The following is a 27193-nucleotide window of genomic DNA, read 5'->3' as shown; positions in this document are numbered from 1 at the left end:
CAGCTGCCTCATCCCCAAATTAGTCCTCTTAAAATGCATTTGGATGCTGTCACTATCTGGCTGCGATGTTTTCCCCATGGCGTTGGGGACGGAACCCATGACTTTACTCATGCTAGGCAACTATCTGGCTCTTAAAACACCCATCATCACTTCCCATTGCCCTTGAGAGGAAACTTTTTAGAGGGGGCGGGGTGGGTACTGAGGATTAAAGCCAGGGGTGCTTAAACAGCGAGCCACATCTCCAGCCTTTCTTTTTATTTTTTATTTTGAGACAGGATCTCACTAAGCTGCACAGGTCTTTGCTAAGTTGCTGAGGCCAGCCTCAAACCTGGAATCTTCCTGTCTCCGCCTCCTGAGCTGCTGGGATTACAGGGATGCACCATTACACTCAGCTGCAAGAAAACTCTTTAAGGAGCCTATAAGGACCTTCAAGAACTCACTCTAGCAGCCTCCGCAACCTCTCATTTCCTTCCTCTTGTTCGGTTCTAACCTTGGAGAAGCCGATTTGCCTTCACATGTCACTCTGGCCTTAGGGCCTGTGTTCAAGCTGCCTGTGCTACTTGACATGCACACCCCCCGCCCCCCCCCATGGAACGAGCCAACTCCGCCACACCCTCTATGACCACCATAAGCTTTCAGTTCTTCCTTCCTCCTAGAAGCCATCCCTGACTCCAATCCAGAGCCAGTTCCTTTTCCCCATACTCCTCCATTCTGGAGTGCCCCACGTTGTTCAGTAATTGTGCAACCATCTCCACCACTAATCTCTAAGCCCCATGATGACAGAGGTTGTGTATGTCCCCTCCTTGCTTCTCCCAGAAACACCCACAGCTACCCCCGTGCCTGCTACATGGTCAGCTCTCACGACATCTGTCAAATGAAGGAAGTAAAAACAGAAGTGAAGTATTCTCAGTGAGCAGTCCAGAGCTCAAGTTCAAACATTAGAGATTCTCATCAAAAACGCCAGAGATTCTATCACCCACAGCCGTCCCCAACTGAGTGAGAGCAAGACCTGCCCCCAACTTGCCCAGAAGTCTATTCATTGAGCACTTGAGGGTCAGCCAAAGGTCTGTGTATGTCACTGAGTTCTAAATAGAGATAAAACTAACTTTCTAAAAGTCAAAGTATCTCCCGGATGAGATGTACATGTGGTTTCATTTTCAGGACAGAACCAGTCCAGAAACCCAGTACTGGTCTCACCTCTCAGATTTTTCCCTAGGAGAGTTGGGCATTATTGTCCAAGCAGAAATGTTAGTGGGTAGGAAACATCCTGATTTCCAGGGAGTTAAGGTAAAGAGTTCAGTTACATCCTTGGAGTTTGGAGAAATGGGAGGTAGAAGGTGGTCACTTCCAATGCATCTTCCAATTCAAAATGTCCATCCATCCATCCAAGCAGTCATCCTCCATCCTCCCCACCACCCTGTTTCTCATGAGATTTCCCATCTAGCCAAGTTGTGAAGAGGCCCCCATTTTTATTTTATTTATTTATTTATTTATTTATTATTTTTAGGTAATGGGATTGAACTCAGGGTGCTCTACCACTGATCTACATCCCAGTTCTTTTTCATTTATATTTTGAGACAGGATCTCCCTAAGTTGCCTAAGGCCCTGCTAAGTGGCTGAGGCTAGCCTCAAACTTTTGATCCTGCTGCCTCAGCCTCCCAAGTCTCTGGGATTATAAGCGTGTAACACCAGACTCCAAAGAAAAAGCCATCTTCACCCTGTGCTCAGCCCTTGAAGTCATGAGCTCCCTCTGCCAGGTACACCTCCAACATCGGCTCAGCCCAAATTTCTCTTTAGTGGATATAGAAAGATACCTACTATCAAAATATAGAAAATCTATCAAAGTATAGAAAAGACAACCTAGGGCGGGGTTGTGGCTCAGAGGCAGAGTGCTCACCTAGCATGCGCGAGGCACTGGGTTTGATCCTCAGCACCACATGAAAACGAAATAAAGATATTGCAACTGCCTATAAAAGAAAAGAAAATACAGCCTAGATTTAAAGTAGTCTTAGAGTGTCTTCCCTAGAAGTAGTCCACCTACTTTGTGGACCACATGGTTTTACCTAAGGCAAGAGAGAACCCAACTCAAAGTCCAAAATAGAAGAACAAAAAATTGAGCGCTCCATCACTCAAATCCTCTGGTAGCCAGCTGTGGAAGGAAAAGCAACTCCTTCCCCACCTTGACATATCACCTTCTGAACTCAGATGATTTGGCTAGTTAGGAATACTGAATTCCTAAGACATTACGAGCACCAGAGCTTTGAGTTTCTCTTGATCCACACCAAATATTTATATATTATTTTCTCAGTCTGAATTCCTTACTCATTCTCCCTCTCATCTCTTCTTTCTCCCTCTTTAAAGCTGCCCCCACCCTGAAGAACAGAGCTAACTCCAAATGACCCTCTTTGAGGAAGCTTGTTCAAATTTTGTCATAAATTTTCTCTTCCCTGTTGCCTCTGCAGCATTTGACTTTCAGTTCTACTGTGTAAATCTGTTATCTTCCTCGGACCATGCTTTTTGTACATTGTTTCCTCTGCTACAGGGACAAAGGTAGCTGTGTTTTCATCCTTACCTCCTACAGCACCAAGCACAGGACTCTATACAGAGGTGCTCAATGGACAGCCCTGAAATCAACCTGGTAGCACAGAGAAAAGTTGGCTCAGGCTTAAAATTAACAAAACATGGTACATCCACATACTGGAATACTAAAGAGCAACAAAAAGAAATACTGCAGCTGAGTGTGGTGGTGCACACCTATAATCCCAGTGGCTCAGGAGGCTGAAGCAGGAAGATCTCGAGTTCAAAGCCAGACTCAGCAACATAATGACATCCTAAAGCAACTCATTGAGACAGGATCTAAATAAAATATAAAAAATGGCTGGGGATGTGGCTTACTGGTTAACCACCACTGGGTTTAATTCCTGGCACCGAAAAAAGAAAAGACTGCAACATATTACAACATGAAGACCCGAGCAGTGGTGCACATCTGTAATCTCAGTGACTGTAATCTCAATTGAGGCAGGAGGATCCCAAGTTCCAGGCCAGCCTCAGCAATATAGGGAGATACTATCTCAAAATAAATAAATAAATAAATAAAGAGGGTTGGGGATGTATCTCAGTGGTAAGGCACACCTGGGTTCGATTCCCAATACCAAAAAAGAAAAAGAAAAAAAAATCCTGCAATATGTAAAAACCTCAAAAACATCACCCTAAGTAAAAGGTCCATATTGAATAACCCTATTTATAAGAAATATCCAGAATAAGCAGACTTAGAGATAGCAGATTAGTGCTTCAGTAGGACTGGTATGGAGGAGGGGGCTGGAGAATGGGGAATGACTGTATTAATTTGCTAGGGCTGCCTTAACAAAGTGCCACAGACTATATGACCTAAAAAACAGAAGTTAATTATCACATGGTTTTGGAGGCTTAGTCCAACATCAAGGTGTGAGCAGCCCATGCTCCTTCTGCAGGTGTAAGGGAAGGATCTATTCCAGGCTTCTCTCCTAGATTCTGAGTTCCTTGGCTAATGGCAGTGAAATTCAATTCTTCACGGGGCATTCTGAGTGTGAATTTCCTCTTCCTGTAAGGACTCTGGTCATCTTGGATCAGGGTCCCACCACACTACAGCATGACTTCACCTTAGCTGAATACATCCACAACTTAGTCCCCAAATAAGGCTGCTCTGAAGTATTGGGTGTTAAGACACCAACATATGAATTTTAGGGACACAATTCTAACCACGGTACTGCTGTTTCTTTGGGAAGTGAAGAAAATATTCTAAAATTAGTTTATGGTGACATTTGTGCAACTCTACAAATATACTAAAAAACATTGAATTGTATACTTTAAATAAGTGAAGTATATGATGTATAAGTTGTTTCTCATTAAAACTGTTTGGGAAAAAAGGGCAGGAGGGTTTCAATTTAAAGAGTCTGCCCAAAATCCTCAGCGAGAAAAGTGAAGCAGGAGGCATCACAATACCAAGCCTTAAATTATACTACAGAGCGATAGTAACAAAAATGGCATGGTATTGGCAACCAAAACAGACATGAAAACAATGGTAGAGAATAGAAGAAGACAGAGACAAACCCACATAAATACAGTTATCCCATACTAGAAATAGGTTCAAAAAACATTCATTGGAGAAAAGATGGTCTCTTCAACAAATGGTGCTGAAAAAAACTGGAAATCCACATGTAACACAATGAAATTAAACCCCTCTCTCTCATCCTGCACAAACTCAGCTCAAAGTGGATCAAGGACTTAGGCACTAAAACAGAGACCATGTACCTACTAGAAGAAAAAGTAGGCCTAAACCTTCACCATGTCAGCTTGAGAACTGAATTCCTCAACAAGACTCCTAAAGCACAAGAAATAAAATCAAGAATCGTGTTTTGATATACATATACATAGTGAAGTGTTATGGTTTAGATGTGGTGTCCTCCAAAAGCTCACATGTGAGACAATGCAAGAAGGTTCAAAGGAGAAAGGATTGGGTTGTGAGGTCTTAACCTCATCAGTGATTTAATCCCCTGACAGGGATTAACTGAGTGGTAACTGAAATGGTAGGGTGTGGCTGGAGGAGGTGGGAATTGGGAGCGTGGCTTTGTGGTATATATTTGTAGCTGGAGAATGGAGTCTCTCTATCTGCTTCCGGATGATGATGTAAGCTGCTTCCTTCCGCCACACTCTTCTGCCATGATGTTCTGCCTCACCTTAAGCCCTGAGGAATGGAGCCTGCCTTCTATGGACTAAGACTTCTGAAATCATGAGCCCCTAAATAAACCTTTTCTCCTTAAAAAAGAGAATCAGTAAATGGGGTGATATACAACTAAAAAGTTTCTTCATAGCAAAGAAAACAATCCAGAAAGTGAAGAGAGAGCCTATAGAATCTTTGCCACCTGCACCTCAGATAGAGCATAAATCTCTAGGATATATAAGGAACTCAAAACACACCAAAAAAAAAATAACCCAATCAATAAATGGGCTAAGGAACTGGACAGACACTTCACAGAAGAAATACAATTGGTCAACAAATATATGAAAAAATGTTCAACATCCTAGCAATTAGAGGATTGTATATTAAAACTACACTGAGATTTCATCTCACTTTGGTCAGAATGCCAATTACCAAGAATACAACTAAACAGTAAATGTTAGTGAGGATATGGGGAGAAAGGTTCACTCATACATTGCGGATGGGCCTTCAAATTGACACAACCACTCATGAAAGCAGTATGGAGATTCCTTAGAAAACCTGGAATGGAACCACCATTTGACCTAGTTATCCCACTCCTGGGCATTTAGCCAAAGGATTTAAAATCAGCATACTATAGTGATGCAGCCACATCAATGTTTATAGCAGCTCAGTTTACAATAGTTAAGCTATGGAATCAACCTAGGTGTCCTTCAACAGATAAATAGATAAAGAAACTCTGGTACATATACACAATGTAATCATAGAATCTGCCAATAAATGGATGGAACTGAGACTATCATACTAAATTAAATAAGCCATCCCCCAAAACCAAAAGTTGAATATTCTCTCTGATATGCAGATGCCGACTCACAATAGCCAGGGTGAGGGAGGAGAGGAGGTTCACCAGATTGGACAGGAGGGAAGCGGGGGAAGGGAGAGGGATGGGAATGGGAAAGACAGTAGAATGAATCAGACATAACTTTTCTATGTTCCTATATGAATATACAATCAGTGTAACTCCATGTGCATCTAGGCCAGCCTGTACAACCACAAAAATGGGAAGTTATACTTCATGTATGCATAACACATTAAAATATATTTTACTGGCATGAATAACTAAAAAGAATAATTTTTTTTAAAAGTATGCCCAAGCTCAACAATTAAACTATTGGTGGGAGTTTATGAAAACATGATCTTTCAACAAGAATGGTGGGATATGAACATGTAGAGACACCAAAGACAATTTTCCTTTATCTAGTAAAACACTAGTAAATCCTCCTTGACCTAGTAATTTATTCTATAAGGTAACCCTCTAAAAGTAACATCCAAAGAGTAAAAGTGCATTCAGCCCAGCACTGTTTGTAAAGTTTTTTTTTTTTTTAAAAAAAGGAAAATCCTGAATATCCATTGATAAGGAGTGATTAAATTTATCATAGCATCTTGGTTACTGCTAAACTGGATGATGCATATACAGGGATTCACTGTTATTCTCTCTACTCTGTGTTTAATAATTTGATAATTTTTTATAATTATCAAAACTTTGATAATTTTTTGTTGTAAGAATTTTTGAAAGTTAATCATGGCATACACATGCAATGTAATACCATACAGCCATTTAAAATGATATGATAAACTGGGCATGGTAGTACACACCTATAATTTCAGCTACTCAGGAGGCTGAGGCAGAAGGATTGCAAGATCTAGGCCGGCCTGGACAACTTAGTGAGACCTTGTTGCAAAATGTTTAAAAAAAAATAAATGAGCCTGCATGTAGCTCAGTAGCAGAGCAATTTCCTAGCATGCAGGTCTTGGGTTCTATCTCAAAGAAAAAAAAAGTATGATAAATATACATGGAAATATATCCATAATATACTCTCACACTCAGTCATATAAATGTAAAATGTTACAGCCTTTAGGGAGATACCTGTGAAGTGAGAGGTGCCTTCCTCATAATTTAAAAACATTTTTAACCTATGTACCAGATGATCTTGCAACTCTACTTTGAAATGCCAATCCTAGAGAAATATTGCAAATGTGTTGAAAGACGCTACACAAGCCTATTATTGCTGCATTATCTGTAATAATAAGAAACCTGAAACCTAACGGTCCATAGAAAAATCAATAAATTTTGATCCATCCATTCACAGCAAACCTACGTCACCATTAAAGAGAATGAAATGGGACCACCAATGTGCCAACATGCAAAGACATCGAAGACAAATAATAAAAAGGTAAAGTATAAAATAGCATATAAAGTATGATCTCGTTTACTTCAAAACTGTAACTTTCTTTAGAATTCTAGAGTTTTATTCTGAAAAATATCAAAAATTCCAAAAAGTTCTTAGGTCAATCTTTTAAAGTGGTTTAGTAATATCCACGCTATATTTCCAAGTGAAAAAAAAAATACTGGTTTAAAAACTGAGTATGACTCCACTTGGTTAAATATAGATAGGGTTAAAAAAAAAAATCTAGGTAAAACCTGAAGTTCAAGGCCAATGCCCAGTCACTGGATGTTAGCTATTGTTATTCTAAGGTAAACAGCTGATGATGAAGGGATTCTCAAACTCAAGAACCGCTGGCCTCTTCCAACTCCCCAGCTTCCCTTCACTCTGACCAGGGTCCATCTGAGGCCAACAGGGCAGTTGACAGCTTCCTCCCATTCATTTTACCCTGGGCTCCCGCTGAAGGGCAGCCAAAGAAATGAGCTAGAGACAAAAGAAATCCATGCACATCCTTCCTGGCTGCACAGGCAGCCCAAGCTGCTGGTCCCTGGAAGGAGATAGAGGCGGAACTGGAGAACAAATCCCAACCTCCTTATCAGACAGTTCAGGGCCTTGCCCAGGGAGGGGCCAGGTGCTGACTCTGCCAAGCGCTCAAAAGAGGTACAGTTTGGCGGACTGGAGAACACTGCTAAGCTGCATTCTTGAGATACAGGTAGGTCAAACTAGGCCTTGCTGGAGAGCAGAAGTGAGTTTCCTCCCAGGGGCAATGGGTTCTAAAGTCACTCATCTTAATTACATCTGGAAATCAACTCAGGGGAATTCCCTCTTACATCATCCTGAAATGTTTTTCAGACCCTGCAAAATATAAATAATGGTGGCTATAGACTGTGCTCTCATGGTGCAGCAGGCACAGTGTAAGTCCTTTAAAAGCATTACATCATTGAAGTCACAGAACATCCTGTGAAGTAGCCACTGATATCCCTAGCATGGGGGTGAAAAAACGAGACTCCCAAAAAGTTACTTAACTTTCACACCTCCAGAGACTGTAAAGAGCCAGGTTCGGATCCACACGTGGATTATGCCACTACTTTACACAAACATTCAAACTCTCACCAGGGCAGGTGAAAAGAAAGGAAAGTGAGATGGTTGAACAAGGAGAAGCAATGCTGATTCTAACCAAGACAGAGCTCAAAGCACACTGAGCCAGGGTGGGACATCTGCGAATAACATCATTACCTGGTTAAGGCCCTTGTACTTTAGAGTCAACCAGACCTGGCTTCACCTCCTGGCTCTGCCCTTTATACCCAGGTGACCTTGAGCAAGTCACACTGTTCTACACTTCGGGGTGCCCATCTGCCAAATAGTGGTACCTACGCCTCACTGGGTGGTCGTCATGATTAGAGGAACCGCATAAAGATTGCATGACAGTGCCTGTCACACAGGCATGGCTACATCTTGACTATTGCCACCATTGTCATCATTACTGGTATCTGACTATCAATTCTAGTTACTCTCAGCCAGAAGTTCCCTATGGGGACTGGGCATCAAGGAACATGACCCAAACTGAGGAAATGTGGATGAGCAATAACCACACAGATTGTTTCTCAATCTGTTTTTCTCTTGTTACTTGCACGCCTGAAGAAAGTAGCAAGGGTCACATGTAATTCCTTGCATCACCAAGAGACTTCAGAAAACATTTGTCCTTGACTCAGTATTAATAAAAGTTGGCATATACTAAAATACTACGTGCTAGTGCCGGATAGTAGACTAAGCACATCATAATATATTTTCTCTTAACCACAAACCCTGTGTGTTTTGTTTCCTAGTGTGTTTTGTTTCCTAGGTTTGCTGTGTAATAAAGTACCAGGAAGTTGGTGGATTAAAACAATAGAAAGATGGGGTTTTTTCACAGCTTTGGAGGCAGAAGAATAAAATCAGTATCCCTGGGCAAAAAATCAAGGTGTCAGCAGGGCTGTGCTCCCTCTGGGAGAATCTGTTCCTACCTCTTCCTGCATCTGGTGGCTGCCAGCATTCCTTGGCTTGTGGCTGCACCACTCCATTCTCTGCCACCATCATCTCTTCTGTCAGTGACCAACTCTCACTCTTAAACACATTTATGTGCTTCCCTCATAAACACATTTGTGATTGCATTTAGGGCCCACCCAGATATCTAGGACAATCTTCCTATGTCCAGATCTTTGACTTAGCCGTTTCCATGCCATCCCTTTCTTTCCTTGTCAAGAGCACTCCTGCAAACGTGGTGAACGCTCCTAAAACATAGCACAGTTTCTGTAAGAAGCGTGGCTAGCACCAATCCCACCAAGTGACGCACTCCAAGAAGGGTAAGGATTCTCTGCATGTCCAGGGAAAGTGGCATTCTGATAGGAAGCAAAGTGGCTATGGGGGGCAAACTAAGCTGATGCTCCAAACAATGCTGAAACTCCATAGAAGACGGTGTTGGGGCTCGAGTGTGTCCAACCCAACTGCAGCTCAAAGAGAATGCTGGTTACCAAGAGATGCAGGCTTTTGAACCAGCAAGAGACAATAAGAGAAAGCGCCACATGATCCAGTTCCAAGTCTCCTCATAAAGTTTTTTACTATGAAGAAAATAAAATCTTGAGGCTATATTTAAAAAAAAAAAAACTCTAATCACACTTACAAAAAACTTTTTTTTTTTTTTTTTTAAGGCAATGCCATCACATGTTCCAAGCATTAGAATGTGGATACTTTGGGGGGAGGAAGTGCATTTCTTAACCTATAACATCCTGTCATGAAGGTATTAATGGCAGTTTCCATGCAGGGATAGAATGAATTGAGGGGCAGGCAGACCTGTGTTTGACTCCTGGCTTTGTCTAATTTAATTAAACTCCTCATGCTTAAGTTTCCTTATTTATAAAGTGTAGATAATAATAATAATTCCTCTTTCAAAGGGTGCCATGAGAATTAAATAGGACATTGTGTCCAGAGGCTTTGCACAGGGGCCAGCTCTCAGTAAATGCTTACCAAAGAGCAAGTATATTATTAGGAATCAGATAAAGAAGTAAAACATAGAAGGCAAGTGACTTGCTAAAGACCACCTAGCCAGGAGGCATCAGAGCCTAAAATTAAATATGGGTCTCCCGTGCCTAACTTGGAGCCTATTCCACCCCACAGACAGTCTCTTCCTGAGGCAGAGACTTTTTCTATTTTACCACTTCCACAGTGTCCTTTAAATAGGTAGTGTAGAAAGAGCTCTTAAAACTCAACTTGGACAAAAGCCCCATCTGACAGATCAGAAAGTGAGGCTAAGGAGGGCCTGACTGGCATGTGGACCAATTCCAAATTGTCTGCCTTTGAGCTCAGTGCTGTGTCCACTGAACCAGGATGCCCCAATCTCAAGTCAGTTCCCCTAAACACAGCTAGGCACCAAGGTTTGCAAAGCACATGTTTCCATGTGTATAAATATTCATGTAATAAACCATGTCATATATATTCATTAGAGTAGAGTACTGCCTTCACAACCTCCAGCTGGGTCTAAAAACCAAGTAGTAGAATTAAATATGCACCATAATTTCATTTCTGCTTCCCCTGCCCCAACCATATCAACGGTCTCTGTGTATGCTTCCGCCTTGTGTTTTTGTGCAACTGTGTCTACGAGTATCCATGTCTGTGTTTTCAATGCACATTAGTTTGGGGCTAATGTGCTCATGGCCTTCAGAGTCAACACACCTGTGTTATTTCCATCTGGGATGCTTCCTGACACTTGCTTAGGCAACAGTATAGCGGCACCTCTTCAGATCACCACTACCCCTACTGAGACTGTGTTTCAACAATGGGCCCTAAGAAGGTATATTGTGTTTCCCATGATTTAAAAATAATGCTGACTTAGTTCATTCAGGCTGCTACTACAGAATGCTATAAACCAGATGGCTTATAAGCCATGGTTATTTTTCTCACAGTTCCAGTGACTGAGAAGTCCAAGGTCAAGGCCTTGGCCGATTTGATGTCTGATCAGAGCTCACTTTCTGCTTCACACATGGTACTTCTAGTTGTCTTTTCCTATGGTAAAAGAGTGAGCCATCTCCCTGGGGTCTCTTTTTCAAGGACTCTAAATCCTATAAGGACACTTGGGCCTCCTACATGAACTACTCACTTTCTAAAGGCACCACATCCTAATAGTATCACACTGGGGGTTAGGATTCCAACAGATGGATTTGCAAGCAATGTGATCACTTAGTCTATTGCAACTAGAAACCCTGTGGATGCAGAGATGTGCTTGAGAATTTGGCTTGGATAGACACCACCTCAGACTGTCTAACAATCCATTTGTTCTGAAACTCTAGGGGCTTCATACAAGATGGGAATTATAAATGAAACCAATCTCAATCTCCAAAGCCACAGGTGGAAACTTCACCTCCAAGAGGACCACTAGGTCTCTCTAGGGCAAAGTACCTAGCACTGCACTTAGAATTTAAATTCACTCATGCATTCACTGCCTTTAATGCAGCAGGATTAATTCCACTCCTGATACTCCCCCCAGCAAAAAAAAAAAAAAAAAAAGTTAGAAGGAAATTTTAGACTTCCACAGGCAACTCCCATCAAATTCTGGTGTCCCCACCCATCCATCCAAGTGTTTCCTCTGCACTGGTCGCCTTGGCTCATACAATTTTGGCTGGAGGGAATGGGGAGCCCAGCTGTGAGTAGAGTTTGGAAAAACATTTTGAATACTTTGGATCTGCCAAATACTTGGTTAAAGAATGATATCCTTTAATTTCTTAAGCCATGTGTGTTTTAAGTGGAATGTAATCCATACATCTGTGAGTCATTTAAGGGCAAGTCGGTGAAGCTGGTCTCACTAAGAGCATTGGGACTCCATCTAAACCCTTCTAAGCTTCTCTTTGATTCAGGAAATTGAATTTTGCCAACAACAAATGAAGCTCCTGAGAAGAAAGGGGTGAAATAGAGCTGCCCTTTATCCTAGATAAGATGTTAGGGTCTCCTGACCCCAAAAGAAGCTGGGAACCTAAGAAGGAACTCCATTCCTAGCTGGTGTTCAGGGTTCTGCTCCATGTCAGCCCCATATTTCTACAGAACCCCTTGGAAGAAAAGGGCAGGAATAAGAAGTGTAACTAATCCATCCTGTCTATTATTGAGAAACTTTCCATCTGCTTATCCTCCCCTTCTCGCTTTCTCTAGCATTTATACAATCCAAATAGAGTTGAGGCAAAAAGAAGAAAATAGAGAACTAGATCACCCAGGTAACAGTGAAGGACTGTTATTTTTCCAGGCTGTAGCTTGATTTCCAGCACAAGAAAAGCAATCTCCCTTCCCATTGTGTCTCTGAGATATGAAGAAAGATTAAATCAGAAGTCATGGTGGGTATCAAAACCCATAAACCTCTGACTGCTCAAATTCTACCTTGACAATGACTGTTCCCTGTGGGGTTCAGCGAAGAAAAAAAACACAAAGGAAAACAAATATCCATTCATATCAGCTAGACTTTTGTAAACAGGACCTCTCTTTAGCTAACTGGACTGGATGAGACCAAAGGACGCCTCTTCCTTCCTTAAGCCCAAACCGAAGTATCCTCTTCTGGACCCAAAGGCAGGCAGTACACTGAAGAGATGAGGGTCCTAGAGTGTGCTTAAGAGACTAACAGAGATACATGGCCACAGGTCCTCTGGCAAAGTCCCCACCCTTTGAACTGTCATCAGCCTTCGAAAGTGACCTTGTCATAGAGTGCTCCTGCCATGCACAGTGTACCCAGCGAGTATCCTGGAAGCAGGGTAACAGTTCAGCATGCCCTCTCCTTGGGAAAAAGCCAAGAAACGAGAGGAGAAGGCCAGGGCCATCCATCCATCCATCTCCCAGGATGCCAACGCCAAGGAAGGAAGACTCCATCCGTTTCAGCAAACAAGATTTTGTCTGATAAGGTCCCTGGGCTGATAGAGCAGTCTTCAGAACGTGGGAAATGGCAAGGAGAAAAAATATTATGGATTTCTGCCTCAAAACTGTGGGCTGTGGAAAGAGCAACCTATCATTTCTGCCCTGTAATTTCCCTCCTGACCCGAAGAGTCCTGAGCTAGTAGTTCATCCCCAACCTCAAGGTCCTATGGCTTTCGGGTGCGATTTCCCTTCAACCCACTGCCCGCTATCACCAGGGAGGTCACCACAGCTAGAACAAACTTCCTGAGGCAGAGACTTTTTCTATTTTTGCACTTCCACAGTGTCCTTTAAATAGGTAGTGTAGAAAGAGCTCTTAAAACCCAACTGGGACAAAAGCCCCATCTGACAGATCAGAAAGTGAGGATAAGGAGGGCCTGACTGGCATGTGGACCAATTCCAAATTGTCTGCCTTTGAGCTCAGTGCTGTGTCCACTGAACCAGGATGCCCCAATCTCAAGTCAGTTCCCCTAAACACAGCTAGGCACCAAGGTTTGCAAAGCACATGTTTCCATGTGTATAAATATTCATGTAATAAACCATGTCATATATATTCATTAGAGTAGAGTACTGCCTTCACAACCTCCAGCTGGGTCTAAAAACCAAGTAGTAGAATTAAACATGCACCATAATTTCATTTCTGCCTCCCCTGCCCCAACCACATCAACAGTCTCCGTGTGTGCTTCTGCCTTGTGTTTTTGTGCAACTGTGTCTACGAGTATCCATGTCTGTGTTTTCAATGCATCCCAGGGTAGCCCACTAGTTAACAGTGAGTCTTATGGGTGGGAAATTTTCTTCCTTTTATTCATGTAGCATGGCTACATGGTTTACATGAGCATGCATGAATTTTGCACTTTAGAAATAAGGAGTGAGAAATAACAGCTGCGATGTACCATGAATTTTGCAATTTAGAAATAAGGAGTGAGAAATAACAGCTGCCACGTACTTATAAGCGAGGCACGACATCAGGCCCTTCATCTGCACCACCTTGTTTCATCCTCCCCGTGGCTCTAGGACTGGACTATGCTTATACTCCAGGAGTGGGAACTGAGGCTTTGAAAGAGGACACGCAGTTGTGATGTGGCAGAGCCAGGATTTGAATGGAGCACTGTCCACCATGAAGCCGCACACACATTTTCCCTAAGAGTTCCTTCCTTTTCGCCTGCACTCAGTAGACAAGGAGTGCATCTCTCTCAGGAATGTCAGCCACTTGTCCCCAGTTGCTTCAAAGCAGAGAACAGGCTGCAGCTGCCTGGCCATGGGAGCTCTGCGGGTCTGCTCCGTCTGCCGCGTCCCCCTCTCCTGGCCCATCCTGCTCCTCCATCCTCACCATTCTTGGCAATGATCTCTCCATGTGTGAATTCCATTAAAGGCTCTCTCACTGCTATTTTGGGCCATGCATTAGCACATAGGCTTTGATTTGATGGGAGAAAGCCAGATACCTCGGGATGATAAAAAAGACATTTGTCCTCTCCCTTACCCCAGAGACCCAGAAACCCCTGCCCATTGCTCTTGAGATGCCTGAAAATCCAGTATATGGAGAAATACTATATGGATCCTGAGGAAGGGGAGGATAGAAAGCTTCATAATCTATAGGGCCTCTCCCTGAATTGTCCCTCCCACTGTCCACATGGCTTGGACCCAGGGGTCCTCCAGGTCTCTGCTCAAATATCAGTTCAACAAGGACTTCCCTGACCACCAATCATAACCAATACCCGCCCCCAGTCACAGCACCTGTCCTTATAGACTCTCCAGGGAGCCTGTCCAGTCACCGGCTTGCTCACTGTCTTCCCTAGTTAGGGTGTAAGTGCCTTAAAGACAGAACGGTTGTATCCACAGCTTTACCCAGAGTGCCTGTGCTGGGGCCTGGAACTTACAGAGGCATAGTAATGAAAAGAATGAATGAATGGGTGGAGGAGGGTGCAAACCAGAGCCTGACAAATCACTCACAGGGCCTCGTTGCCCCCCAGATGTCACCGTCTTAGAGAAACTTTAACATGCCAGCTTGAAAAATCAGAAAAAGCCTCTCCCCCGTTCCAAAGCTGTTTTGAATCCAGACTCACATGCTCCATGAATGAGAGGGCTTTGGGAAATAAACACACGAGGAAGTCGTGTGCAGTTGGAGTTCCGCTCACTAACACATGTTCAAAAACAAAAATCCCCATTTGGATGAAAATAGCAGGAAGCCATCCCCCAGGGACACCTGGTGAGGTCATGCTGCTTGGCTCTGCTGCTTCCATTTTTGTCAACTCTCCTGCTTCTGCCAAATTAAGGAGGCCGGGAACCAACCCCATCCAGCCCCAGGCGCTCACTGAGACACAGCTGGGCAGCAGGCAAGAGAACCTCACCGTGGGCAACATAAATCACGGCAGCGGTGGGTGACCACTCTCCTCCCGCCCTCTAAGCCCTTCCTGAGACCACCTCATCCCATCCTCACAACCATCCTGTGAGGCTGGCTCCACTATCCTCGTTTTGTAGATCAGAACACAGAAGTTCCAAAGAATTTGCCAGGTGTGCCATTGCATGCCTGTAATCCCGGTGACTCCGGAGGCTGAGGCAGGAGAACTGCAAATTCAAAGCCAGCCCCAGCAATTTATCTCTAGGTCCTAAGCAACTTAGAGAGACCCTACCTTAAAATGAAAAATAAAAAGGCTGGGGATGTGGCTCAAAAAAAAAAAAAAAAAAAAGAGAGAAAAGAAAGAAAGGAATCTGAGGGATGTAATGGTTTACCCCAGGTCACATTCTGTGAATCTAGAATGAAGCCAAGAATACAAATAAGCTACCCAAGTCTTATCTCTCTTGTTTTCTTGCTGTGTGACCTTACACAAGTGCCTATCCCTGTCTGAGTCACAGTTTCAATAGCTGCATATAGACTACTGTATTCAATGCTTTCTAAGGTGTCTTCCTGTTCTAACTTCCTATTAGATCTTGCAAAAAAAATTCAAAACGGGAGGGAAGAACAAGGTCTCAAGTCCTGAGGTCTCTGCTTGGTTGATCCAACTCTTAAGTCTTTGCCCATAACACCAACACCAGAGGAAGCCTAAGGGCTGTACGGGGGGCAGAACAGGACAGATTAAACTCAGGTGACAATAGGAAACATTTAGACCAGAACCAAAGCACTGAAGGACTAAAGCAGGCCCCTAAGAGCTCTCCAGAACAATCCCTGTAAGGGTCTTTTTCCTATAGGACCCCGGGAGACAACCAAAGAGAAGCCCTGGGCAAGGAGGTCCTGCACCCTCTGGGGATGCAGCCAGCCAGATAGGTTCCAGGAAAATGGGAGAAAAGAAACATTCCACTAAGCCAGTAAAAGCCTAGTTACACTCTGGAGGAGAGTTGCAAAAGTAATGGCAATGCCCAGCCCTCTGTCTTCCCGAAGGCCGCCACATCCCAGGGCAGAGGAGAGATGTGAAGGAAGCCTCCTTATCACCCCAACTGCTAAGCTGTACTCGCACCACACTTGGGACACCACTCATCCTCCTCTGCAAGCGTCCAGAGAGGCCAAATTTGGAATAAATTATATTGTCCCTTTGCACCCAAGCCAAGCACCATTCCCATCCTCTGGGACATGCAAGGCCCTTCTCCATCCCTTTCTTGGCAGTGATGTATTTGATTACTCATCAGCTTCCAGTGGGGGTTGGAGGCTGCCAAGAGGAGACGGGCAGCTCTCCAAGGCATGCATCCTTATCTTCAATGTCCACGTGGTGGGTGAAAGTGGGACTGTTGGTGAGGAGAGTACAGAGGCCTTCAGAATCCCTCAGGCAAGTAAGGAGAGCCGCTCAGTGGCCAGGCAGACCGTGACTAGCCAAGGAAGTTCTGGGTTATGTCTACTCACCCCTCAATGATAAAATCAAGACACAACTACGCCTGGTGGCAAATCAATGTGGAAACGGTTCTGAGCCAGGCACTACCCAAGGTGGATGAGGTTAGGGACCTGGAGGAGCTGGGGCCTAGTGAAGCCAGGAGACTGCAGACAGTGTCCTTATTGGCCAAATCTCAGATGTAACTGACCCAGGATAGATGGACCAGAGGCGCCCAGTGGCGGCATGCTCTGCCTGGCCTCTCTCTGCTGATTGCCTTCGCTTCCTGCCAAGTGCTAGGCCTGAGCTAATAAGGCAGCCACCTCCTGCTCATCCCCTCCATTAACCTCACATATACACCAACCAGGGCCTGCAAAGAGCTCCAAGAGGCACCGGAAATATAGCCTAAGAAAGTTTAGGCAAGACGTTAGGAGTCCAGTGATTTCATCTTTCACAGCAAGTCAAGAGACTATGCAAAAGCCCTGTCTTGGCAAGATGCTCCCCTACAGGGACCAAGGATTGATAGCTTGGTGTCACTCCACTAAATGCTTCCTTCCCAGTGACACCTGTGTCCTTGTTGACAGAGAAGTTAATTGTTTCATTTCAGACAAAGAAGGAGTCCACTTACTCATTCTTCTCCAGGTCCAGGATCAGTTCTCGCCCCTCGGCCATTACCCTGAGCTCAGCTTTGAGTGGATGCTAAAAGGAACAACAACAACAAAATGTTAGTTCCTAAAAGCAGGGACCCTGGCTCCCAGGGTCAGCACAGTGCTCACACATGGATCCACAGGAAGCGAGCAGGAAAAGGTCAATTGCATTTCCAGCCCAAACACGAACTGACTTCAGTCCCAGAATGACCCAAATCCTTCCCCCATCCGCTTTCTCCTGAGAAGCAAAGGAAAGAATCTACAAGCCAAGATTCTGTGGAGGTGCATGCGTGCGGCCTGGCCAAAGGAAACACAGGAAAGCAAGATCCTCAACAGTAAATTTCCTGGGGAGTCAGCCTTGGAGTCAAGTCCTGGCTCTGACACCTGCACCTGTGCAAACCTGGATGTGTCACCAACCCTCCCTACAACAGATCATTTGAGATTCACAAAGGGCCCATGCACATGAAAATCTCTCAACATTATGGGTGAATCATACCCCCACGCACACTCTAAAATATATGCCATACCTGACATGAAGTCAAAGTGACAAAGATCATCTTAAACCACAAATCGTAATGCAGTAAAATAGGCATTTCGTACCCTAGGACAGGGAATTCAAATTGACACCAACCCTCTGGAAAATAATTTGACTATATGGACCAAGAGTTTTAAAAATTGTTAAACCATTTTATTCAGTAATATAAGACCAGCTGAAGAAGACAAACAGAAGCACTGGCAAAGGTTTGTCAACAAAGATGCTTAATATGTACAATAATAAATAATGAAATATAACCTAAATGTCCCAAAGCAGAATGTTCAAATAAACAATGACTCATTCATAGGACAGAACACTATAAACTCATTGAAAACAGGGATTTTAAGTAATTTTTAAATTACTAAGAAAGTTTACACAATAAGCATTAGGCAAAAGGCTTCAAATTTAACACTGTATATTTTATTTAAATACATTTTTGTAAGATGGGTATGTAAGGTGTGCACGCCTGTAATCCCAGCAACTTAGAAGGCTGAGGCAGGAGGATCACAAGGTAGAGGCCAGCCCCAGGCACCTTGGTGAGAACCTTAGCAACTTATCAAGAGCCTGTCTCAAAATGTGGCTCAGTGGCAAAGCACCTCTGGGTTCAACTGCAAATACCAAAAATAAATAAATATGTTTTATAAAAAAGGAGGGGTCATGAAAATAGAAGGAAGGCCAGTGGAGTAGAGGAAGGGGACCAAGGGAAAGGATGAGGGAGGAAAAAGGGAGGTAGTGGCAAATGAAATTGGCCAAGTTTTGTGCATGTTCAAATATGTCACAATGTGTCCTACTTTTATATATAATTACAATGCCCCAATCAAAAATTAGTTAAAAACAAAATAAGCAAAAAAATACTTATATATATATATACACACACACACACACACACACACACACACACACACACTTTTGTAAAGAGAAAAGGTAGAGAGAAATAAACCTAAAGGTGACCATAGTTACTCTAAGCAGTGGGATTATGAGTTAACTTTATTTTCTTTTGTACTTCTTTCCATATGTTTATAATTGCTTATATCATTTAAGAATAGAAAATTTCAAATAAATCCGAAAGTTAAATCATAATAAACCTACATCATAATAAACCTTGAAGTGCTTAAACATTTCAAGTCAAGGCTATTGAACTTTCCTTGAAGAAATAATCTTTTAAAAAGTTTAAAAAAACATTCATGTATTAATAATAGTAAATATTCTTTGGGGTATATTTATTTATTTATACAGGGGTGCTTTACCACTGAGCTCCATCCCCAGCTCTTTTATATTTTCATTTTGAGACAGGGTCTCACTAAGTTGCTGAGGCTGGCCTACAATTTGTGATCCCCCTGCTTCAACCTCCTGAGTTGCTGGGAGTGTCACCAGGTGTCACATGTTAGAGTTTTCTAACTTGGAACCAAGGAACTGATAGATTCTTAAAGTCCCTTCAATCCACAAACGTCCTTATGGAGCTTCTACCCCTTTTAAGGGTGACTCTAACTTAGTTCTGGCATCTCTGAGAAAGTGGGTCACCTGTTCTGTCACCTCTGGTTAGGCACCTGCGTTTTTCTAGCACATTCTTTCTTCCTTGTAGCAAAGCCCACTCCCCCCATTAGGGTCCAGCATCCCTGATGAACTCTGAATGTTCCAACACGGACTCTTGGGCAACCTACCTATTGCCTAATTAATCCTATTACCTCATTTTAAGAAGGGACATTGCAAACCCTGGGGCAGGAAGCTGGGGGATATGTTTGCCCAATCACTTTCACTAAAAGATTCACCTCTCCATTTCTGCCACCTTGATTCAGCTTTGCCAGCACCTATTCTGGTAGCAAGGTCCTTTGCCACTTTTACTCCAGGGAACCCCAGAGCAAGTGCCCTGCCCAATCACACTGAGCACCAGGGACAGAGCCCCACGTGAGCATTTGAGAAAGAGCACACAGAGACAGAGCTGTGGCAATTATCCAAGAGGCAGACAACCACGTGAGGCCCACGTAAAAAAAGACTGTTGGCACACTCGCAGCACTATCACCTCTCCCCCAAAGAGACACGAGCTGCCCCATGAGTACTAAAACTTATTTTTATATGGGGAATCCAAAAACAATTCTCTCTGCTCTGGAAGGTGTTTAGACACTGATACTTAAAATAAGATGTTGCTTGTTTCCAGGGGACATTTGAAATGAAACTACATTTTGAGGATCTATGAAGCTTCCCTGTCCAGCCCTCCTGACCAGCTCTATGCTGGGGAGGGGGCAGCAACAGCTCTCCCAGAAACCCTAGGGAGCTGACCCTCTGTCAAAATTGCCCAAGGGAAGGGTCAAAAGTCCTTTGTGTTTAGGGCTAGACTAAATAGATCTTCAGCTCTATAAGTTATTGGAAACCTGACCTATTCGTTTATATGCGCCTTAAAATCCAGCAGAGCATTTAGTATCTCAGAGTCTAACTCATGTTTAGCAAATGAATGAAATACGTAATAGAATAAGAGATCTGAATGAAATCCAGCTTTGATTTCCTCTCTGTCTCTCTCTCTCTCTCTCTCTCCCTCTCTCTCTTTCTCCCTCCCTCCCTCCATCCATCCCTCCTTCTCTCTGACATTCATTCAACAAATATTTATGGTGCTGGGCACTGTGCTCACTGTTCCCTCAGAACACAATAGCCCACGTTCTGGGCAGACAATGGTTGGGAACAAAGACAGGATTTGGTCCTCTGCTTTGTTCCTCAGCCCTTCCTGAGGATGCCTGGCATCTCACATCTGGAAGGAACAAAGAAGCCTCTATAAAAAGTATCAGATCCATTCCTCAGGCAATAATGGTGGGTTGAAATATCCAAGATCTGAATTCTTAAAAATAATCTGCTCTAGGATGGCCATTCATTAATTTGTCTAGATTTGTTCCTGAAATTATTTTCAGCCTTTCCTACTTTTTGACAAAATGATTTGCTGCTTTTAAGCCAAAATGTCCTTGCTTTTATCTGCCCTAAGTTTCATTGTGAGTTCCTCCTAATAAACCCAAGTGGAGCATTTGGGGACATGTGTGTACCACTCTCACTATAACTTAGAGAATGCTAGGCATTTCTCTTCTCCACTCAGTTTCCAGACTCAAAAGCCACAATGTCTGAAGTCTTTCCTGATGCATCTCTCTCCTGCTATCATCTTGCTTCTAAGTGCTGATAAATCACACACCGTTTGAACCCAGGGCTCCTAGAAGCCAGTCCCTGTCTCCAGTTTTCCTCCTGCTTATTCCCTCTAAGATGCATTTTATAAATGAGGAAGCTCAAGTTCTTTAGAAGATCACATAGCAGCCTACTGCCATATAACAAGAACATCTTCCTTTCTGCTTTTCATGTCTCACTTTCAGCAGTGAACCCCAGAACCAGAAACAGTGTCCTAGACATACAGGTCCCAATATTTTCAGTTTTGTTCCCAATCACCTTGATAAAGCTTCCACATTTTACTGGTGTTCTGGCCCAAGGAGACTATAGGATTTTAACATACATTTCTCAGGCCTAGGTCCAGCCCTGCTTCTTATTAAAAATAGTTTAGATCCAGGATAGTAGCAAAAACCTGTAATCTCAGCTACTCAGGAGGCTGAACCAGGAGGATCACAAATTTGAGGCTGACCTGGGCAACTGACCAAGGCCCTTTCTCAAAATCATTTTTTTTTTAAAGGGCTGCAAATAGAGCTCAGTGATAGAGCACTTGTCTAGCATGTGTGAGACGCTGGTTCAATCACCAGTACCACAAAAAAAAAGAAAGATTAGGAGTTTAGATTAGCCCTTTTCTATCCAAGCCCATAATCCTGTTAACAAAACGAAGCACCTATTATGCAAAGCAAAAAATAAAATGACAATATTTAATATATTCCAATCAAAAGTGATTTCCATGACACTATTACATTTGCACTTTTTTTGTGTCAGCATTAGTGTGAATTTTCATTTTTCTCAACTAATAGCATTTGGAATTTTCTAGAAGTTTGTCATACAATGAAGGAAAGTCCCATTGAAGATATCCAAAACCAACCCAGAGAGGATCAAGTGAGAAAAGCAGAACCAGTGGTAATGACTGAGCCTCCAAGAGCGCTTAGTAAGTGGCCCCAAGCCTCACAGAGTTGTCAACTCCTGCCCCTGAAGATGAGAGCTTTAGACTCTTACCTTTTCTTTCATGGGGCTTTCTGAAGTCTTCCACTGAGGTATTATGAGTTCATGCTGTAGCTGGGGGCTGCCTTCCTCACTTCCTCCTGCCAATACAAGATGCAGAACCATGGGAAGCCGACCCTCCATACCTTAGCCAAGCCATATATGTACTTTCTGTGACAACTACTGCCACCTGGAGAGAACTCTGCAGGGGGTCTTCAGAAGACCCGCTGGTTGCAGGTTCTTGATACTCCTCCGGGGCTGTGGACTCTTCCAGGTGTTGGTTATAAAGTGGTGAACAGGACAAACAAGGTCTTTGTACTCACCAAATCTACCTTACAGAGGTGAGAGACAGAAAAGGAACAAACACTGTGGTGCTAAGTGCCCTGAAGAAAATAAAATAGGGTCATGGAATAGAGACACATGGTGCGTACTTGAGACAGAGGGAGAAGTGTCCCCAGGAGAGCAATCCCCCCAGCTAGTGCAATGCCTGGGCAGAAATGGACTTGGCCTAAGGAATGAGAAGGTAGAGTGAAAGGAAGTCAGTGAGAGAGTGGTCAGCAAGACAGCTGCGGGTCTGATAAATGTAAAGCCATGGAAAGTGCCTGGATCTTATTATAAATAGACTTGGAAGGCAATGGATGTTTTAAACACAGTGCAATCTGATCTGTATTAGGTTTAAAAAGATCACTCTGTCTGCTGAGTGGAGAATGGGAGTGGGGGGATGGGGAAGCATGGAGGGGCTGGGAGTAGAAGCAGGAAGGAGGCTGGAGACTAGCAGGAGCCCTGGTGAGGGATGGCAGTGGCTCAGACTTGAATGACATCAGTGGAGAGGAATGAAGTGGTGGGATTCTGGGTATAAGCTAGAGGTTAAACTCAAGGGTATTGTTCCCACTGAGCTTTGGTTTTCTCGTTGAGGATAGTGATACCCACCTGCCCATCTCACAATGTTTGGGGGGGAAGTCAATGTGAAATTCCTTTCCCACTGGAGAGAAATCACATGTAACTTGAGCTAATGGCAAGTTTGCATATGTATTTTACTTCCTACTCAACAAATCATTCTCACGCCAACCCTGAGAAGTAGGCAGCAGTATTTCTAGATTGCAAGAAGGGGAATTGAAATTATGGGGTAGATATATTCAAGGGGAAGAGCAGATGTTAAACACGGGTTCCAGATTATCTTAATGAAATGAGAATTTCCTAAGACCTAAGCAAATTAGTCTCAAGAAGAAGCTAAGCCCAAAGGACTTCTGGGGATGGGGGTAAAGGCTCCAAAACTATTCATTCTAAACCAACCCTATCAATTACATAGAATGTAATGAGTGATATAAAAGATGGCTGTAGTTCCATTAGAGTTGTAGGATGGATTATGATTGATTATTATCTTTCCTTTCAGATTACTGAGGTGATATACTTGCAATCAAAATATATCATAATGGTGGAATGAGATGAATATCATTACCCTAGGTACATGTATGAAGACACGAAGGGTATGACTCTACATTGTGTACAATCAGAGAAATGAAAAAATTGTGCTCCATTTGTGTATTATGAACTGAAATGCATTCTGCTGTCATGTATAAGAAATTAGAATAAAAAATTTTAAAAATCATAAAAAATAATTTATTCAACAAGCATTAGCTTTCTAACACAAGTTAAAAAAAATCAGAAGCAACACATTACCAAATATTTTTTGAGTTCTTGACTATGTGCTGGGTACTATGCTAGGTGCTTAATACTCATGGGGGGAAAAGACAGGCACAATCCCTATCCTAAATCTAGATTATTTAAACAAAAAAGAATTATATGATATTTAATGGAATATTTAAAGGCACTAAATGATATTTATCACATCTTTTTCTAACAATCAAAAAGTTGGTACAAACTTGGAAACAAGGCAAGGAGAAAGCAGAACTCTCTCTAGTGTCAGATTGGAGCCCTCCCATGGATTACTGACTTATCTAAAAGAATGTACCTTTGACTTTTTATTCACTATTGACTAAAAGCCTATACTCTATAAAGATACATATGAACTACAGTTTTCTCTTGGGAAGATACAAATGATTTTGCCATGGTAGAAAGATGACCAAGAATTACGGTTATTTTATGCTTGGGGCATCCACCACTTCTGTATCTGTCTTAGCCACAAGATTTCAACACTCTTTCTCCAATACCTTTATGACCCTGTTACTGTAATTCTCCTTTCCACCAACTTTACCCTCCTATTCATTGCCTTATTAATGAAATGAGTACATCTGTGCCACATTTGTATGAGTCCAGTTTCTAACTTTTTGAAAATTATATTTCTGCAGTCTCTTGATGGAATTTGTAGTCATAAAAAGTATGTTGTTGTTGTTGTTTTTCAGCATGATGGAGCATGCCTGTAATCCCAGCAAATGTAGAAGCTAAGGCAGGAAGACCGCAAGTTTGAGGCCAGCCTCAGCAAATCTGCAAGACCCTCAGCATCTTAGTGAGACCCTGTGTCAAAATTTAAATAAAAATGAAAAGGTGTAGGAATGTAGTTCTGTGGTAAAGCATGGGTTTAATACCCAGTACCAAAAAAGTAAAGAAAAAAACAGTTGTAGTTTTGGAGAATGTAATGATTTGGGAAATGCTTGTAATGTGAAGTGAAAACTGCAAGACACAAAACTTTATGGTACGATTCCAATGTTATCAATATATATTTTTAGGCACACAAGAAGACGATAGGGGAAAACAAAAATATTAATAGCAACTGTGAATTGGGGATTGCATGTCATTTCATTTCTTTTCCACTTTTTATTACTTCCCAGGTTATTGTACAGCTAAGGTCTGTGAGGACTCAGACTCAGAGCACTGGCTTTCCTGTCCTTTCTGCCTGCTTTTCTCCTGCAAGAAGCACAGACTCATGCCTCCCACTGGACTTCAAAATCAGAGACGAATAGAACCTAGTTCCCTCTTTCTCAAGAAGCCCCTAACCATGGAGAAATTATGGAATTTCTCATTTCTTGGACTTACCGTGAAGCCCCAGGGCCATGATTTCCCTTTTGGCACAAGAGCTTTAAAAGGCGGTTCCATCCGCCCGCGGACGCGCGGGAGGACCTTGGGATCTCGCACTGCAAGCTCCGCACGGTCCCCGCCAGCACAGCCTCCTCGCTCTACCTCGGCTGAGAATGCAGCCTGTCCAGGCCCCACCCGGCTCGCTCTCTCTTGATTTAAAAACGCTGACAGTTGGTCCTGCAAGCGTCGGTCTGGAGTCTGCCCAGCCAGTCTGCGGCGGCGGCAGAGTGAGGGCTAAGGTTTCTGGGGTCATAAAAAGAACACGGTCACCGCCCCCGGGGAGCGCCTCTGAGATCGACCCAGAGAAAGAGTGATGTCTGGGAAACTAGTTGTGAGAACAGCAGAGTTCACCGAACAAAGCTTTACGCATTGAGTCCAATCCCTTTACTTTATACAGAAGGGGAAACTGAGGCCGGATGAGGTCGGATAGGATGGAAAGAGAGCCCTGGTTTCCAGCCTGCACAACCTCAATCTGTGGCGGAGCTATGGGCAAGTCCTTTCCCTTTTGTGGGCCTCAGTTTCTCATCTGTGTAAGGGGTGCTCTGGACTTGACCTTTATTCAGTAGGGTGGTGGGGTGGTTCAATGGTTATCGCCAGTTCCAGGGTCTGCACATCACAATAGGCGATACCCAGCGAGACACCTTACCAGCAAGTCCCGGGGGCATTTTATTTTCTCCCACCCGCCTGCGCCTGGCACAGAGCATGGTGCCAGGGGGCTGCTCTCCAGGCCGCGTGGGCAGACGGTTGGGATGCTGGAGCACGGCCAGGGCACTGGACACTAGAGACAGGCGGAGCGAGGATGAGGGACCATGAGAAAAGAGGAGAGATCGGGAGAGCAGCGGAAAGAGAAGCCCAAAGCAGAAAAACAGAGGAAGGAGAAAGAGAGGGGGAAGGCAAGCCAGCGAGAGGACCGGCTGTTTTCTGCTAGCTCCAGGTCTCCCCATCTCCACTACCTCCCGGGGGGCACCAAGTGGAAACAAAGCCTGGAATCCTAGGCTTGGGGCGGCCGAGGCGCAGGCCCCGGGGAGTTGCAAGGGGGAGCAGAAATCGCGGTCCCGACGCTCCGGGGACAGGGGAGACTCCCAGGTCCCTGAGCCACGCAGCCCACCCTCCTCCATCCCCCCAACGCCCCGCCACTTACTTCTCGTCCATCCCAGCTCCCGAGCCGCCCGCGGCCGGAGCAGCTGCAGAGCCAGAGCCAGCAAGCAGAGCCGGGCGGCGCCCGCGCCCCCGGGCATGGTGACGGCGGCCCCTCGCTCTCCGTGCTCACACGCCCTCTGCCATGCCTGCCCCCGGCCCAGCGGCAGTGGCGGCGCGTCTGCAGCCGACCGCTCGCCTAAAAGCCTCTGCTCCCGGCTCCCAGCCCTCTGCCGAGACGCTCCGCCCCCAGCCCCGCGGGGCTCGGCCAAGGGGATGGAGGAGCGGAGGCGCGGCCGGGAGGGGGCTTTGGGACTGGCCAGGGGAGGAGCCGACGAAACCCCTGGGGAGCCAGGCTGACTCAGGTGAAGGGGACTTCCGCTAGGGTCACCCGAGCCCACGGAGGAGATGGATTCACGGTGGATGCGGCCTGGGGAGAGTCGGGGGGCTTGGGTTTGTTAAGAGTAAAACTAGACCCCTCGTTGCATCGCGGTCGGTTGAGTCAGTCCTGCACTGTGCTAGTCGCTGTGGGTGACAGAGGCAACGGACCCAGCGCTGTGCCCCCCGAGGCCGCCACTCTTGGAGGCAGGCTCCTAAAGAGTTAACCCAACCACTAGGCACGGAGAACTAAGTACTATATGGAGTTGTTTTCTTAGCAGGACACAAATCAAGGAGCCAGCCATTTCTTCTGGCTGGGGGAGGGGGGTAAAGATCAGGAATCCCAAGGGGAAGACATCTGAGCTCCGGAGGAGGAGAAATGGAACACTAGGCGGAAGCACCAGACTGGACGAACTGCTGAGGCCAGAAAGCCCAAGGACCTTGGAGGGGCAGGGGGCAGAATTCCCGATGGTGAGGGTAAAGGATTTGGGATGAAATAGAAGATGAGACCTAAAATAGCGACCATCACTTACTGACTACTTATCTCTAGAATGAGAAAATCACAGCTAGGAGTATCAGACCCTACCCTCAGCACCTTATGTGTACTAATTTAACATAATAAAGGCCTGTTATTTTTTCTTTCCATATGTTTATTGTAGTTGTACACAATGATGGGATTTATTGTTACATATTCATAC

The 27193-nt window shown here is 44.2% G+C and overlaps 1 protein-coding gene and 1 pseudogene across 2 annotated transcripts in view; one reads left to right on the top strand and one right to left on the bottom strand.

Annotated features, from left to right (window-relative positions):
* Nucleotides 1-26533, bottom strand: part of Adam19 (ADAM metallopeptidase domain 19) — an 85842-nt gene extending 59309 nt beyond the window's left edge. Inside the window, exons 1-3 of one of the 2 annotated variants that reach the window (XM_027938598.3) lie at nt 26122-26533; nt 21960-22045; nt 17269-17339 (exon numbers count right to left, since the gene is read on the bottom strand). In XM_027938598.3, the coding sequence (XP_027794399.1) occupies nt 17269-17339; nt 21960-22045; nt 26122-26218 (254 nt within the window). In that variant the 5' untranslated portion in view covers nt 26219-26533. Of the gene's footprint in view, nt 1-17268; nt 17340-21959; nt 22046-24938; nt 25454-26121 lie in introns of those variants that run through there. The other variant, XM_027938599.3, reaches the window with a different exon arrangement.
* LOC114095376 (large ribosomal subunit protein eL42-like) lies at nt 9137-9509 on the top strand (annotated as a pseudogene).
* Nucleotides 26534-27193: the final 660 nt, after the last annotated feature.

This window comes from Marmota flaviventris, chromosome 5 (assembly GCF_047511675.1).
Source record: "Marmota flaviventris isolate mMarFla1 chromosome 5, mMarFla1.hap1, whole genome shotgun sequence".
NCBI lineage: Eukaryota > Metazoa > Chordata > Mammalia > Rodentia > Sciuridae > Marmota > Marmota flaviventris.
Note: the sequence above shows the minus strand (reverse complement) of the source record. Positions and strands in the feature narration are given on the sequence as shown.